Genomic DNA, 18152 nt, shown 5'->3' on the forward strand with positions numbered 1-18152 from the left:
TTTGCAATAATCTTACGCCACCCTTGCACAAAACGACGATAATTTTTCTAATTTCATAGACAACAGAAGACTGTATTTTTTCTACATAATCCCCCACCCCCTGAATTTAAAGCTGGATCCAGCCCTGACTAGACTATTTCAGATATGTACACCGACTATTATTCAACGACGGATATTTAATAGACAAAGTTAGCCATTAAACAATTAAGAGCTCTTGTCAGCTCTTAATTGCTTTTAAATTGAGATAGTTTCTAAGTAATTTAATACGTTTGTTAATTTGACTCAGTTAAATCTTGTAAAGTGTGAAAATGTACTATTTAAGACGGCTTATCTTGCTTTTATGCAATTACTAACATCAGCCAATAAAACTAAGCACTATATGTAAGAGCATAAAAAACAGACACTTAAAAAACTCTTTGCCTACCTGTTAAAAAAATTAAATTTATTTTAAACTCGTACCTTGATTTAAGTATGTTTTTCTAGAAGTTTTTAAAAATAATAAAATCTAAGGTTTCTAGTGGTTACTAAAATTGCAAAAATTGTTTTAAAAAGAGGCTCTTAAAAACACCAAAATATTTAGTTTTAATATAAAATTGTGTGCACTAATGGATGATCCTCTTTCAACAAAAACAAAACTACTCGTATGTAAATAAAATTATAGCCATAAAATTCAATGGAATAATTCCACAATTTTAACAAAAGAACAATCCACAAAAAAACGTAAAATTAAAGAAAGCGCACTAATTTTACTAAATCAAAATAATTGTGTTGCTTCATGTTCATTTAATTTAAGTCATACATGGTTACCTATGCTAAAATCTGAAGTAGACCAGAGAAACATACACCCAAATTAAATTTACACCAAAATTATTAATTAACATTACCTTTATTAATTTAAACAATGAGATTAAGTCAAAGTCACATAACTGACAATTTGCACAGACGAATTATCAGAACGAATTTTCATATATTGTATTATCCTACTATTGTTACACAATTTATTAACATACTCTTTTTTAGGCTCATTTATGTTTTTTTGATAACGATAGCAGAAAATAGTACTAATTGGAATTTTCTCTTACAGCTTGAGCCTAAGTGTGTTGCATCTAGGTGATACCCTCTAGGTGATAGTTCTTGATTACTTTTTGATCAATAATTCGGTCTTATTGCGAAATAGGAGCACTATTTATCAATCTGTAATAAAAGACGTGAGGAAATTCTGTCTTTTTTAAAGGCAAAAATTTTTGAGGCGAAATATCCAAAAAGGCGTTTGTAAAAAAATGAATCCGTCTCAACAATATAGAACTTATCTACTCGTATATAAGTATAGTGAAAAATGACATACACGTTAATAAACATATGCATTTCTTTAAAGCGCAAGATATTGTTATACATATTCGTTTTAACCAGTAAAAAAATTTGCCGACAAAAACGACCATTGAGTATAAAACAGAGATATAAAAATATAATAAACCAATAGAAAAAGATTGTAAGGAAACCGCTTGTAACAGAGTTGATTAATTATTTGTAAGGAAAACTTAGGTGTAAGAATTAGTTAAAGTGGATTTTGAAAATTGTTTTGCTCACAAAATAGCAACATTCCGAATGATACTTTACGGATCGGTTTCAAACTTATTAAGTTAATATCCCGAATAATATCTGGCGAGGTGCCACCTAAAAATACAGCAAACGTGCTTGCATTTGATGTTCCCTCGCAAAAATAAAACACCAAACAAATTCTGATTTACAGCAGCATCATGTACAACTTTTTTTCCGCAGATGTATAAGGCACAAGCGTCGAGAAACTTAAAATGATTGATATAGACAAACTTTTGTATTATTGCGAGAAAATGGGCCTGTCTGTAAATTATTATATTTTTTTCGCTAAGTTTTTTATTTAAAACTTGGAATGGATCATAATAAGTCCTTTAGATAAAAGGAAATCTACAGCATTTAATGCTCTTACCCTACATCTGGCAACTACACCAAGAAAATAAAAGGTTTAATGTAATGCACTTTGTTGTATTCACATACACACACACACTGATTTTGATTAAGTGTAGATACTGCTAAAATTATACCCAAAAATTTGGTTTCATGTTGTAAATTATTCTGATGGTTCAAAAACCGCCTAATGATTGTTTGGATATTTTCAACCGGTTCGGAGTTATATGTATAGTGCTCCTTTAAACATTGAAATTTTTAGTAAAAGACGCCTATTTAGGTTATCATCACGGTCACTAATTAACCGTAATATGATTTGTTTGATTATTTTTCGCATCTCACTTGTACCTAACTGTAAAGATACGATTTTTTTGGAAAATTTTCAACAATCAAAGCTGCAAATCTAAAGCAGATTATGAAAATTCAACTTATAAGATCTGAAACGTCGCCGGGTTCTTAAAGTTGTGAATTTTTGCTGCTTGCTTTTTAAATGGTGGAAGCTTTGCGTTAAATCTCCTGATACAAATCGAATTTTTGTCGATTTCACTTACAAAACGGGTTTAACGTTACGTTATTTGAGATTAGTCTATGTGGAAATAAGAGAAAATAGGAACCGTATACGTCTTGCAGCATACAGTTTATATTCAACATCTACATCTACTTTAGGATCTAAAAAAAGCTGTGAAACGTTTTTATAAAAATGTTCAAAATTAAATGAGGTTTTTTAATTAATGGAAAACTTAACCAAACAAAAACTTAATGGATGCACTGTTTTCAGTGTCTTAACTGAATAGGTCATAAAAAGTTATATTTTTGGGCACTCAAAGATAGAAACTGTATGAAAAGTGGGGGTGACGGAAATTATATATAGAGTGATCTTGAGCAAAATAGGACCGAAAAATGAAGCATAGAACATTTAAAGTTCAGGGTATTTTTTAAGAACGATAGGTATGATCATAGGTATATGATCTACTTGCATCACACAATAATGTCTTGTTTTTTACACTCCAAATTACTTTTAGAGAACATAATAATTGAAAAGTAATCGCAACTGAACTGTTAAGTAATGAGCTAATTTCAGTACTCATATGCAACGATTAAGATAATTTAGAGTTTTTGGTACACAGAAGCATGCACTACCACAGTCATGGTTCTTATAAGGGTTTGCGCGTATTTGCCCTTAAATGGTAATTTTGAAAGAAGATGCTTATTTAAATAAAAGTTAAATAATAAATACTATTGTAAGAAATTTGGGTTATTTCAGCCGATAAATATTTGAAACATGAAACTGATGATAGTAAGATAAGTGGTGTAAATTCATTGTTGCTTTCCATCGGTTTGGTTTAGATGGCGTATATAATGGAGTTTATTAGCATGTTACATACCATTTGTCAGTTGTGATCAAATTTTATTAAATGATAATAACGAATATGCATACAACTAGCGATCAAATTCATGACCGACAACTCACCAACTTCCTTGCGATTCTTCCATTGATTTTCGTGGTTCAGTCACTTTAATTTTACAATATTCTGTAGATGTGACTTATATTTTCGTCCCAATGCCATTGCATTTTTACTGAAAGGTTTCTTTGGTTACAGGACCGTTTGATGTTCCAATACGATGCCAATGGATAATCGACGCTGTTAATACCGGCACTGCAAATACTTCCATTATCGTATACTTGACTCAATTGTTCACATTTGAAGGTAATTTTTTAAATAATTTTATTAGAAAACAGGGGAGTTTAAATTCTTATTTTAAGTACCACTTTGCATATGGCGATTTTACTGGCAATTACTATACAATACATTTTTATACTATTAGACGCTCACTCTTAGATGCAATTTAGAGAACCACCATAAGCTTTATTTTTATACTTTGCATTATTTTTTTCATTGAATTGTTTTAGTTGATATTCTACCATTGGCAATATTGACTAGTTTCTTAGACGACAAGTTTCAATGGAATGATTTCGGTTATTGATCCGATCATATTTCGACTGTTACGAATGTTCGGGGTGTATTATTAAATCAGCTCAGCAGTTGAAATTCTGTTAGTTAGTACGTTTTATGGAAACTGGTGTAGGTCCCAAAATATATATGCAAACTCACTAATCTGAGTTTAATTCAATTAACAGCACCGATTTTTGTAACCGATAAATGCTTTAATCGAAACCCCAAAAATCAAACAAATGTCCTGCAGTTTATTTGGAAACGACATTGCTACACTCTATCAGTATTTAACCAGTGGCAAGTTTTTAATATTAACATCTTCAAATGTGAATCCTTTAATAAAGTTACTACTCACTGAAAGGCCCCAATAACTTCATTTATGGCATGAAACTTCCCAAGGATCCGAAGTTCAAGCTCACTCTAAGTATTCTGCAAGTTTTAAGCTCGCACAATCTCCAGATTGGAAAGTAAAAGCAAGCGAATTAATAAAATTGCTTTAAAAATCACTGATTTACGTCACTACTTTCATAACTTGCAGACGAAAAGTTTGTCCGGGAATTTTAATTTAACTAAATATAAGCGATAGACAGCAGAAAGTTCCTGCTTTTAGAAGAATTTGCTGTCTAAAAGTTATTGTAAAATAAAAACTCAATTAATTTCATTAAAAAACCAGACAAATTATCACAATAAATTGGCACAGCTTCTTCAGTTGTAAGGCAAAGCAACCGTCGTGTTAAATTGATTTGATTTGATTTGATATAAAAATTCTACCAAAATGTGAAGAGAGCGGAACGGTGTTTCTTGAATGGATTTGTTGTTCATTCTAAGCAGAAGACTTTATTTTAACCGTGAACAAATCAATAAATTTCATTTAGCTGACGCTGGAAACATCTTGTAACATTTTAATTTGCATCCAGCAGCACCAAAGGGACCGGCTATGGGCGTTTTAATTAAATTTCTTTCTGTGAATTGACTCTGTTTACTTTTGCATTCGTTATGAATTAAGTTAATTTAACCGGGGAACTTTGAATGAAAAGCAGTAGATACTGGATAATTATATGATACGATATGAACATACTACTACATAAAAAGTTGTTGCTTGAATAATAATAATAATAAATCTGTTTCGGTTGTGCCTTCTGTTCATTTCAAACTATGAGCCAAATACCATTCAGTTCCACAAGTTTAATATCTAAAGTGGTAATATGGAAAATTATTATAATGAGATCTTCTCAATTTTATGGTAATATTTTTGATAAATCACAATCAGGGACGTAATTTATTTCGTGCGTTCACTATGTCTACTCTATTCTCATGGGACAGGAAACAGTAAATCGAATGATCATATAAAAATGATAAAAAAGCAAAAACATACATTTTTATGTGACATATTAGGAAAAGTTTGATTCCATTGATATGCAGCAAATGAAACAGCAAAATACTAGCTAATATTTGTTTGCACAACTTTTATATTCAATCGTCTTAGATATTGTAAACATTATTATTATAATTCCAGGTTTAACGTTTACTGAATACCAGCTCTATGGCAACGATTACAAGATCAATCCAATAGTTATCCATAAAGTAAATGAGACGAATGTGGTGCGCACTAAATGGGTACAAACTTTCCGCAGTTATTTGGTGATTGAGTTAAAATTGCAATCAGTTGATTCGGCACATCTTCGAGTACTGGACAAATTCCTGGATACGTATGGATTCAACATCACTTATGAAATTACAACCAATAGTGTACGAAGATCGCCCTGCACTATGATGGATTGCGGTTTTACTGGCATTTGTTTCGATCATTACACGTAAGAAAAATTAGTTTTTGCCTCCAATAACTATTTACTTAAATCATTAGGCGCACAATAAATTTAATGCAAATATGTCGATTCGGTTTACTAGCGAATCATTTAAGATAAATCTGATTTCAGATAGTATTACCATTTACATTTACATTTATACACACAGAAAGTTTGCTAAGCTTGGTGATCCATCATGAAATAGACTTTCACAGTTCACTAGCTTTAATCCCGCAAATGGCATAAAACCGAAGTGCATTAGTGGATTTAGTCAACTATAACTTTACTTCACATGTTACTATTTATTTATTTCCTCATAACGTGATAGATGGAAGTAAATAATTTATTTAAGAGTAGCAGTGGCTATGAACATCTCTGAAACCTGAAAATGTGTTTTGCAAAACTTAATAGTTATAACTGATCGGTTATATTAATTCATTTCAGAAAGTTCAGTTGTCACTGCTTTGATGGTTACTCTGGACCAAACTGCTCCGAAGGACCAAAATCGTTCTGTTATACAAACGGAACTCCGACCTGCAAAAATGGTGGTACTTGTCTGTAAGTACCGAAAATCGTGGACTAAACATGGTTTTGTTGCAATGAGATGCTAAGCGGTTACTTAAAACAATTTATTTCCAAATCAATTGCGTAGAAGTTTTCAAACGGCGATTCATGCGGGAGTCGGTATTCGCCGTGCAATATTTTTTTAGAGCTTGAAAGTGGTTCTTCAAGACTTTTGGAGGTGACAACACATTTACTCGTTTCGATTGAGATTTCTAAAGATGGTGATTTTTAATTCTTGTTTATATACAAAGTAAGTAAGATATTCAAATTCTTACAGCCTGCCCTGGCATCGAAGGTGGATTAATTTTGTAAATTAATTCTATGACTTGTTTGAATAATTTAAAAGAACCGAGTGCCGATGATGGCATAATTACAGGCAAATTGTTAATGATTAAATTACCAGCCCTTCTGGCGACAAAAAGTCACTAACTTTAAACATCTTCTCACACACGGATATTTTATGAACCGTGGAAAATCAAAAGGCGTAGGAAAACATTTTTGTTTGCAATTAGTATCTAATTCAAATATCTTGAGTAAAGTAACTTTTATTCAAAATAATTATCCTCTATAATTTTCACAAACCTAATATACCCACGGTTGATATGTGAAATACGTTTACAGAACAATTAATAAGCGAGCAATTATTTCCCTTTAATGGCAAACGTGTTTCGAATGTTAAAGAGGCGCCAAAGAAATTTGGCAAGAAAGTATCTGCATTTTGCGTTCGGTCATTTAGTAAATTCTTGCAACAAAAGCCGTTAAACTGAAAATATCCATTTTAACAAAATCTAAGCCTTTACTTATTAAGAAAAGGGGCTAGATGGGAAAATTAAATTTCCAGGCACGTTGGAGTAGCGGCCGTTAAGTGTCACTGTTCGAAACTTTTCTCTGGAAATACTTGCGAGACGCCCGTGGAACCAACTGGCGCTAAAGGTAAAGTATTTTTATGTATGCTAGACTCTATTAGATTCAATAGGGTGTATTTAGAGTAGAAATGAATTTTTCATATAAAGCGAAATTTGAGTTTTCAATTCCGTACTCGTGCCATAGAAATTGTGCGGTATTTTGTATTATTGAAATAATACTGCAATATAAAAGTGGCTTTAGACAAGAAATGCTTTTACCTAAGAATACTCTCAAACCATATATTTTGCAAACTATTTCGAACTGGTTCGGCAAAGTCTACCTCTTTGAAAAACATTTGCAAATAACTGAATATTTTTATATTTACTTTCAGGCTTCTCAGCCATCCAACCTTTTTAAATTAACTAATAATTTAATTAGACGAATCTTAAATTTGGGCCACCGAATCTGAAATCAAAGAAACCCATATAAAAGTGTCACTTAACGCAAACCCGTTGGGAACTTATTACCAAATTAAACATTCAGTTGTGAAACTAACCAGCTGCTACCCGCAGCAAATTGAGTTTTCCCATAAATGCATAGAACAAAGGGACTATTTGAAACCAACAAAATACTTGAACTTTTCCTCTTCTCTTTGCACACAGAACGCTTAATTATTCGTTTTGACAATTTTTATTGGGCAGGAAGAATCGATGAAGTAATGAAGCATATAGTTTGATCGGTATTGCATGTAAGAGTTCTAATATTTTTATTCAAATATAATAATTATTACATAATTAATATATTTTTCGTTCCGTGAAAATAATTCAATATTTAAACTTTTAGCGTTGAAAAACTGCCCAAACTGCCCGACAAATTGCACGCACAATGAGAAACCGGACAACACTTGCAAATGTCTTAGTGCAAAGCCAGACGTAGTTGGTAAGTTATTTATTAGATTTGCAACTGAAATAAAATTAAAAGTGTCAAATCGACTAAACAAATAATATCAACTTATGTAGGTATTTATTTAATTTTTGTGGCTCAGAGAAACTTAGACAACATAAAGCCAAATACATAAGCCAAATAAAACAACGCAAAGAACCACAAATAAAAAATCAGACAGTTTATAGAACAGAAAGAATAAAGAGTTTTATACAAAATAACGTCTTATTAAAATATTTAATTAAAAATTGTTTATAAAACCGTTGATTTGAATTATAATTTAACACATGAGCGTTGATTTATGGATGAAATTTAAAATACTAATTCAAACGTTTCAATTGGGGCGATATGTTTTGCCTGATATAGAATTGATTGACTATTAGACATTATACAACTTAACTTCGAATTTTCTGTAAATTTTATTTGAATATATAATCAGATAGTTTTTACAAATCTTTGTTGCCTTTCTCCAACTTTTCCTGTGGTGTTGCAAAAAATGCAAAAAAATGTAGAATCACATCATTTGGACAACACACCCGCAAAACCTGGTTTCTCATAGACAAAACACTAGTTAAATCTTGAAGAAGAAAAAAGCTTGCACCTTAGTAAATGACTAAGTCAACTACTTTTGCAGACAGCCAAATTAAATGGGATAATTTCTCCATTCTTCATAGACACACTTAGACATATGCTACAAGCGCCTTGTGGTTATGACTAAACATATCAGTAAAATATCAATATTGGGTATTTTTAAGCACCTAATAGTTGCATAAGAATATATTGTTTCATATCCTAAGGAAAACAGTAGAGTATTAATTTATTTTCCAGGCCACACTGGTACATTTGCCACTCTCCAACTTGGAAATCTACCTCCATTAGAGCCAAATGATCTGAAGACGTATATAAAGATCCAAGTAAGTACATATTGGAGAAAATGCAAACCCACAATAAGTAGGAGCTAAGTACTTGTACAGTCAAATAGGTGAAACAGGTGTTTCCGATTTAGGAAAGTCGCACGGAAGACAAAAGTAGAGCTGAAAGTCCGATGAAAATGTCCCACATACCCGCGGGTTATCCGATATTTTTCCGGTAACAGTGAAATAAAACTCAAGTGTTTTCGACATGGCGCAATAGTGTGGAAATATTGTCATAGACAGGTGATGGGTTTTATTTCGAAAACTTGCTCAGAGCGGGATATCTTGATTTGTAAATCCATTTTTATAAAGCAGCGGTTGGAGCCGCTCATTGGCTCTATATTGGCTCCCAAATATTTTGCTTCCTGCAGCTCTCTATTATTGTATGGAGGAATGTTATCCTATGTATGTAATATTGATTTTTAGATCTGAATTCTTTCGAATGGAATTTTTAAAACATCAAATTGAAATTGAACACAAATGTAAAAGAATTCAAGGGTTCGATTTCTAAATTGAATGTTATTATTAACAGGTATATCGACTGAAAGGGCGTTTTCGACAATAACATTATATAAAAAGAGCGTTTCCAGATAAAGAGAACACGTGTGTTTTGCTGTACGTACATGTTGCAAAGTGACAGAACACCCTAAGAAACAAACACCCTAAGAAAAACACCCTAAGAAACAGAATCGGGTTTAAGATTGATTGTACATACTTTCCTGACTGTGTTTCAATTCCAAATCCGAATTAATTCCTGGGTTTCAGTCATTTATTGTCTCTATTTATCAATTAAAATACGTTTCATTGTATTTTTCCACCATCATCAGTTTTTATGTGTAGCGTTGTTGCTGCTTTAAGCCTTGGCATACATTGGCATACAGAAAATGTATGCCAAGGCTTAAAGCAGCAACAACGCTACACATAAGTCTGATGATGGTGGAAAAATACACCGAAACGTATTTTAATTGATAAATAGAGACAATAAATGACTGAAACCCAGGAATTAATTTGGATTTGGAATTTAAGATTGATCCACAAAGCCTTGAAAATTCGTATTTCATTTTCGTAGGCGCACCGTAAAATATGTTACTAACAAAAAATGCGTAGCTCCTAAAGCAATTTCCTTTTCATTAATTTTTTGTTTCATATTTCCCAGGTTTTAAATATTTAAAAGAATTAATAACTGCTAAAAAGCTGAAGCGATAACTACAGTATTTTTACGAATTTGAGTAGCTTTCTTCTGAAGTTTTTAGGTTCAAAAAGCCAAAAGTCTATTTTGTTTGCTCTTTTATGGCGCAAACAAAAAAAAACGTCTTGCAAAAATGGCATGTAGCAATGAAGAAAGGAACTTCGGCCCTTAAAAGAGCGGCGGATAAAATAATTGGTATCGTTTTCCGGACAGGACATCGTATCAATGACCAAAAATCTAAAGTTCGGTAAAATGTTTTGTGGTAAAACTTTTGGGCGACGATAGTTCAATGCAAAATTCGTGTTCTGCAATTAGGGATTTTAATCTAAAAGAGATAGAGATTTAACCCACAAATGCGGAAATGTTTGCTGTATAGTACCCTGAATTTAAAGCAGTATTTGACGTACACTGTTTGAAACTCAATCTGAATTCAAAAAAATATGACTAAAATAAAGATAACAAATATATTTTAGTTATGAAAGATGCCGCGAAGCACAAGATTTTATTTCCTATAACAGACCCACATAGGAAAGGTTGTATGCTTAACAATATTCTTATACTTATGCAGATTAAATTAAAAATATTCCATGTTCCTGCGGGAATTTTAATACATCCTTTTCAAGTATTCAAACTCATAAACCAAATTCTGTTCAGATTTCCATGTTTAATTGTAAAGAACTTAATGGATTTTAAATCGAACAGATGCATTTCTTCACAAACAACATAAACATTGATAAAACTTTTTCCGAGATTGCATGTAGCAATCAGTAGAGCAAAGTCCAGAATTTGGATCTTTTTCATTTGACCGAATCCCTTTTAGCTTTAGGAATTTTCATTTGCTCTGGTTGTCTAAGAATGTGTCGGTCTTCGTATTCTTTCTTGCCTTTCTCTGTTGCGTGATAAGAAAACCATTTACACTAATTAGTATTGTAATAGATTTCAGGATACGTTTGGCGGACCGGTTCCTTCTCAATGCTATTAACTTCGTAATGGTGTCACAAGAGGAACAATTTAAGTGAATTTCACAAGTGTACATTTTTATCGATCTCTAGTAATGAGAAGAATAAATGCGAATCGATAATTCAAGGTGTTGGAGACAAACAGGAAGATCTGGATGTTAAAATACAATGTTTTTCCGTTGATATAAGCTTATCAGCAAAAGCAAAGGAAATTTAAGAAATATTGGTGGGTAACATAATATTTCTTTTAATATCGCCGCGTTTATCACCCTCATATTCGGCCATGCAATCAGTATTGCACAAAAAAAAATATTATAAGTTGCTTGAAGTCTTAATTGAATATAGAAAATAATTAATTTTGAACGAGCTTTAGAAGAAACAAAACGAAAATAAATGTTAATATTAAGAAGTCAATATTTACAAGCCGATTAAAATGAGATAAATTCTTCTCTCTTTTACATGTTGCTCTGTTAGCTATTGTATCATTTTCAAACATTTCCCCGTCCTTTCCCGTCCTAATAATGCAAAGAATGTGTATGATATTGTCGTAATCAACTCCTGTATAGCCACGAAATAAAAACCACAATTATTCCACGTATTTCTATCAAAACAATACCCGAGAAATTAATTTAATGACAACAACGGTCCGAAACAACCCCTAAGGGCTGCGCGCAGCAAATTTAATTGCGACCCTAATAAAATACCTAATACTTTCCGTAGGGTCCAGTTTATACTACGATTGCAGTAGCTAAAACCGACTAAAATTTAATTTACCAGTAGTTTTCCTTCTGCGTAAAAAAAATATAAATGTTGAATAATTTGCCAGCCAATTAAGTAAAGGGAAAGGCAATTGCCCTTTTGCACTTACGTAGTTAAGGGCCGTTATATCTTTAGCAGAAGATGAACTGCTAGTTGGTTAAGTGTAACTAACCGGCTGCCACAAAGTTAGCTGCGAACAGTTTCGCATTCAAATTTAACCGAAAACTTGCTTTGAATATAATGCGATATCAGGAAAGTAAATAGTAGAGGAAATGTACGACAGACGAAAAGGCTTGAGTTGGTATTATAACCAGTTATGGGTTTACCTAGCAAAATTACATCCACAAAGCAAACCATTAAATACTGCTCGCTTTGAGGTAAATTTTATCTAATATATTGTTGTTTGGCTACATTTTCTGGTTTTGCTACGTCGGGAAAATCCAACGCATTAAACATAATAGAGTTATAATAGTTAGAACCGCAAAATAAAGTAGAATGTGTTGAATGCGGCATGAAAGACGCAAAAAACGAATAATATTTTCCATCTTAACAAAACTCCTCTGAAAGATAGTAAGTGAAATATATAAAGCTTACATTTCTATTACCTGCCAATGAGATGTGCTTAGTCAATGGATGACCTGTGCTTAAAATAATATATTTCATTTCAGATAAAGTGAAGGCAAAATAGGTTTCGGAAGCGACCAGACGGATTCCAGTTATTGGCTGGCAAACGACATTACGAATCATAAATCTAGCGCTGAAAGGAATAAGAGACGATGAATCCCCGTAAAACCTACTTTCATGGGATACTCAGTTATCATAGAGAAATTGTTGTTTTAAATCGTGTGATTGACTTGCTGTTTATTTTCAATCTTAGTTCATTTTGGTCAGCTAAATTACCTGAAAGAATTTTGGAAAAATGGACCTGGAGATAATGTTTTTTTAAATTAATGAAAACCATATTATGTAAATTTGTGACTTGTATAATGAAAAACGTAAATTTTGAAAAATTTATGCATATTAAATATCTATTTAAATAAAACAATAATATTGAGCCACAGCATATACAGATTAACGTAAACATCTTTGGAATTTTTTTTGTAATTTTCAGACGATGCTTGGTTTTGGTTCGATGAAATGGTTTAATTCAATTGTAATTGTGTATTGTGTTTCAGCTTCTAGGACACCTCCAGCTGAATCTGTCGTCAACTGAAGATATTAAGATTGCCAATCTAATGTGAGTATTACTTAAGTAAGCATCTCAAATTTGCGAGAAATAATCTTAATAAAAATACCAAGTATAGGTGATATTTTACACTAGCCATCTGTTATTTGATTTTAAATTATTTTGGAGTAAAAATCAAAGTCCGTTCTGATAATGGGGCATATAATTTAATAAAAAAATTCATGTTTTAAAACAGCACAGTAAGATGCCTTAGGGCGTACTGAATAGTTGAAAAAATTGATTTTATTAACTTTATTAAGGCTTTGCATTTTATTGTAGAAGCAGTTTATGTTTCTTACCACTGACTTTCTTAACGTAGGATTTAAGTCATTAAAATAGGCAGCTTTCGCGAAATCAAACTGTTTTACACATTTACAGTGTTAACTATAAGAAAAACAATTTAATTAAATTTTAAAATAAAAAAAAATGAAATATAATTAGCAAAAATTTGTCATTCATATTTTAATCTAGATTTGTTATTAATTATACTTGACATGTGTAAAGTACTGCTAGAAAACAGTACCAAGTGAATCTGCAAACGTTTCACTTAAATAATAGGATTTCAGTATTTCAGGTTGGAAAATCGTATAAATCGAGCTGATTATTGTGCTGTTTTTATGTGATCTCTTTGATACCGATCCGCTTTCGTTATTATCATTTTCAGCTTGTACATGCAATGGGACAATGTTCAAAGAAAATATTGCTCTGTTTATTCAAGTTAAAGTCGGATTTACTTTCAATTAAAACCAGTTAGTTATTCCACGTTCGTCGCTTCCATTTGCTTCGATTACAAATGATCGGTATTAGAGCGAGTGTTTTTAAATTATCTGAAAATAGAACGTTCCTGTACAGTTAATTATTTAAGAGCAACAGAATCGTCCTGGTGGCAACAATATACGAGTTTTAAGGAAAACACTACTTCATTCAATTCTATTTGCGGAAAATATACATTCAAGAAATCCAAAAATTTAATTTTTTGGCTAGTTCTCCAATTTGAAAACACTTTTACGATGAAAATAATATAAAATATAAATACTATAAACTTCAATTGCCATTACGATTAGTACTTTAGTTTTCTTTTAAAGTGTTGCAAAAATGACGCATTTGCTATGTTTATAATGCATATAATCTACAAGTATAATATATGAAATTATAATAAACAGAGATGAGGGAAAGATTGTTTTCCGTCCGCACTTGCAAGTGTAAAGAAGCATTTTAATTTATCAATGTCTGTTTGAATTTTCAATGCAAATTTTAACTTGAATAAACAAGCATTAGGGAAAATCAAGATCACCTCAGGTCATCACTTACAAACGTTTTAGTATTCCGTGAAGATTCTATTTTTCGAACATTTGGATTCGTTCCCGTATTTGTCTCGTCAAGTAAAAAAAAACTCTGGTTTATCGCACGTATTACATCTTAGCGTTCGTATGAGATTTAGAATCTATCAATTCAACTTCTCGTCTTAATTTGAAATAAGTCGGAGCTCGCAGATAATTTTTTTCCTTTGGTACAAAACTTAACGTAAAAGTGTACAAAATCCGCATTATTGAAGCCGCTTGAAGAAGAAATCCAATAATATAGACCATTTTACTTGTTGTAAAGTATTTAATATTTTGTATTTTTTTTGTCTAAACCCATGGACCAATTTTAGAAAGGGAAATGTGTAGAAAGCTAACACATTTTGTTCACGTAAACCTGTCAACAAAAAAAAATGGAGATAAAAGGTATTATTCCAGTAAAAGAACAAAAAAGCGAGTCGAGTCTTTTGTAAAAGGAAATCTTAACGGCGATTTTAATGCAAAATTTATTTGACGGGTAAGGATTAAAATATCGGAATTAATAAATCGAGCCGCTGATGCTGCAAATTGGTTTAGGAATTTGTACCTAAATCCCTAAACTCCCATGATCAATTCGGAGTTTAATTTGTTTCGGCAATATTTTGTTAATGTTTGCGTTGTGTACGTATAAATAAGATCTGAACCGTGAAATACGGTTTACTGATCATCGATTATTGCAATAATCACATTTCATATGTGCAATTAGCGCGATAATTATTTCAATTTTCCAATACAAGAAAATCAACATACTTCTAAACCTTCTATTGTTATCATTTTAACTAAATATTTCGACAATCTATATTGAATTGCAAATTCCTTGTAGCGTATGGAATTATTATTTATAATTACGTTAAAAATATAGGTAACGAACTACTGATTCATTGTGTCTGCCAGTTAGTTCTGCCACAAAAAAACTATTAGGCCAACCATCATATAACATTTTGTGTATAATAAACTAATAGGCAAGCAGCCTTTTAACTCCAAAAAAGTTGTACAAAAATAGATAATATAAAGATAATTCTACGTTATGCATTGCATCCAGTTAATTACAGTTAATTATTATTTTCACTCTCTTTACTTTTAACAAGTAAAGCTATTTTTATGTTACAGCCATTCCATGTCGGGGGCTGATGTGACATTCCAAATATACGGCCCAAAAAAAGATGAGAAAAAAGCGAAGAACATCCTCAACAAATGGATAGATCGGGGCTATATCGGAAACATTACTGTAGCTGAGAAAGACAGCTCGATTAAAACACCACTTTCAATTCAGGTAAGTGTTGTTTTAATTGACGTTCTTAAATTTCTATTAGATAGTTAATTATTAGTCTTACGAATTGCACACAATTATATTAATAGTATTTTCAACTAGGTAGAAAAATTACTTCAATTTATATTCAGCCAGTCCCAACTTAAAGATTTATATATGAAACTAAATTTCAAATTTAACTCTAAATTAAATTATATTTAAAAAAATGTGTTTAATTGAAAATCTATGTTATATTGCGAGTTTGTAGTCGACAGTGTTTTCTTGCCAGTAAACGCAAAATATCAAATTCACAATCTAATTTTAATAAAAGTTGTTGTGCGTAAAAAAATTTTTATTTTCCTTGAAAGTTTCTTTTAATCGAGCTTCCCAGACTTGTTTATGAGCTCAATCAGCAAACTAAAGTAAGATTTAAATGAATTGCCTCATTAAGCTTATTTAACGTCAGAATATCAACACTGATAAGCAAGGGGAGTAAAACTTTTAGTTCAAGAATATAAGATAATCAAACTTTGGCAACGACTAAATAAATCTCCTGTAAGCTAGTATAAGATTGTTGAAATTTATTTAATCAACAAACTCTCGGCAAAAGTAAACGCTTGATTTAACTAATTTACCTTTCAGATCTGCGTATGCAAGATGACGTCTTTGCAATTCAAAAAGTATCGTATTTCCTACTTGATATTGTTTAAACAGTCGTAATTTTGCATCAGTTCTAATCGAATTAAAAACGTCTCGAATTCCATCTGGAATGAGAACAAATATACCAATAATAGAAATTAGGAACCAAAAGTTTCAACCCGCTCGCCAATAAACCGTTCGTAATGGAGCAGAAAAAGCGTCTCTTGGAAGTTTCGAAGAGAAAACAAATTTTCTCCACTGGAGTCAGAATGTTTCAAACGAATTTAATTAACGAAGCTATAAGCGAGAAATGGTTCGTTAATTTTAGAAGAAAGTATAGAAACGACGATTAAATGGAAATATTTGAATTAAACAACACTTAAAGGTTTTTAACACCTTATTTATTAAGAGAAAATCTACGTGAAATAGCTTGATAATCGTCTTTGCATATACAAAACACAAGACCATATGCATTTCAAATTAGCTGAAAATGGAGCTTTGGATTCCCACAAGAGTCCAGAGTAGATTGATTTTGTTTCACAATAGTTGATATATTAATGCATTATAATTGACAACTGGCGTGAATTTTATTAGAAGGAACTAAATCGATTGTTTCCTGTAACTAAATTGTTTATCTTAATAAGCTCTAACTATGCAACATCGATGGAGTATCAAGACCACTGAAATTCTTGAGACAACGTTAATTAAAGCAACATAAATGAAATTTGACGATATCAATAATTTCTAACTGAAGATACTCAGAAAGTTTCGGAGCAGATTACGTCAATTAGGTACGTTGGGACTTAATAGAAAATACATTGCTCTGGAGTAGTTTCTCGAACTGTGCTAACTTCTTAACGAAGTTATCCAGTAAAATCGCCGCTAAACGGTTATGCGGTTAACATTCACAACATGTCACTAGTGGACATGATTTAATTAGATACTAACTCGTTCACATTGCTTCAGCTAACTAAAACTAGTTGTTAGTTGGAAAGTTTCACTGAAATGGTAAATAGTTAAATATATGTAGAAGAGTGAGTATTGTTTTCTGAAAAATTATAAATGTAGTTCAATATTATCATTCCTATTTAGAATTAAATTATTATTTAGAGTGCAATGGCTTGTTAGCATGAACTATTCGTAATGGCTTCATGAAAATTTATTTACTGCTCAGGGATATAAATTTTATTGCGTTCAATCACAAACTCTCATTCTATATTTCTTGTTCGCATCAATGAGACAATAGTTCACATATGGGTAGTTTTAACAAAGATACATTTTAAGTAAATTTATCAGATTATTTTATGAACTGTGTAAGATATACTTTGGAATATACATAATTAACTCTTTTACCTCGGTGATGAGACTATCAATCTACTACTTTTAATAAGTTAATAGTGCGTGTTTGCTAAACGTAAGAAAGATCTTCCAATTCACTCCCTCCTCAAACTCCAAAACTTTATCGCTTTAGCGCTTTCACCTTCAGAATTAATTCTGGATAATTAACTCCAAGACAGCTAGAATAATCGCTTAACTCGGATAAAAATCAACTTTCTTGCAATAATTGACCACGATTTTTAAAAGAAAATATAATGGACAATTTTGAAAAATTCTGAAACTCCATTGAATTATTATGAAACAGTAAATACAACGCACATTAAATAAAGTATCAACGCTGTAAAATTGTTCCAGGTGTTTTTTAATGAGAATACTATCAATTCAATCTCGATGAATTCCAGTGCGACAATAAATTAGTTGCATGTCCAATAAAATTATTGTGACAATTTAAAGCTAATGAAGATTCAGTTAAAACAGAAAATGG

At 31.5% G+C, this 18152-nt stretch overlaps 2 protein-coding genes across 2 annotated transcripts in view; both read left to right on the forward strand.

The window, feature by feature from the left end:
• LOC125503568 overlaps nucleotides 1-13118 on the forward strand; it is a 66466-nt gene extending 53348 nt beyond the window's left edge. Inside the window, exons 3-9 of the mRNA XM_048664250.1 lie at nucleotides 3546-3653; nucleotides 5416-5713; nucleotides 6149-6262; nucleotides 7110-7201; nucleotides 7958-8053; nucleotides 8885-8970; nucleotides 13053-13118. Coding sequence (XP_048520207.1) covers nucleotides 3546-3653; nucleotides 5416-5713; nucleotides 6149-6262; nucleotides 7110-7201; nucleotides 7958-8053; nucleotides 8885-8970; nucleotides 13053-13118 — 860 coding nt within the window. The remainder of the gene's footprint in view (nucleotides 1-3545; nucleotides 3654-5415; nucleotides 5714-6148; nucleotides 6263-7109; nucleotides 7202-7957; nucleotides 8054-8884; nucleotides 8971-13052) is intronic.
• A 2440-nt stretch (nucleotides 13119-15558) lies between these two features.
• The window catches only part of LOC125503523 (roundabout homolog 1-like), a 9404-nt gene continuing 6810 nt past the window's right edge, over nucleotides 15559-18152 (forward strand). Inside the window, exon 1 of the mRNA XM_048664076.1 lies at nucleotides 15559-15715. Within this exon, the coding sequence (XP_048520033.1) occupies nucleotides 15560-15715 (156 nt within the window). The 5' untranslated portion in view covers nucleotide 15559. The remainder of the gene's footprint in view (nucleotides 15716-18152) is intronic.

Source organism: Dendroctonus ponderosae, unplaced genomic scaffold, assembly GCF_020466585.1.
Source record: "Dendroctonus ponderosae isolate FM_Combo_2020 unplaced genomic scaffold, Dpon_F_20191213v2 Dpon_F_20191213_2, whole genome shotgun sequence".
Lineage (NCBI taxonomy): Eukaryota > Metazoa > Arthropoda > Insecta > Coleoptera > Curculionidae > Dendroctonus > Dendroctonus ponderosae.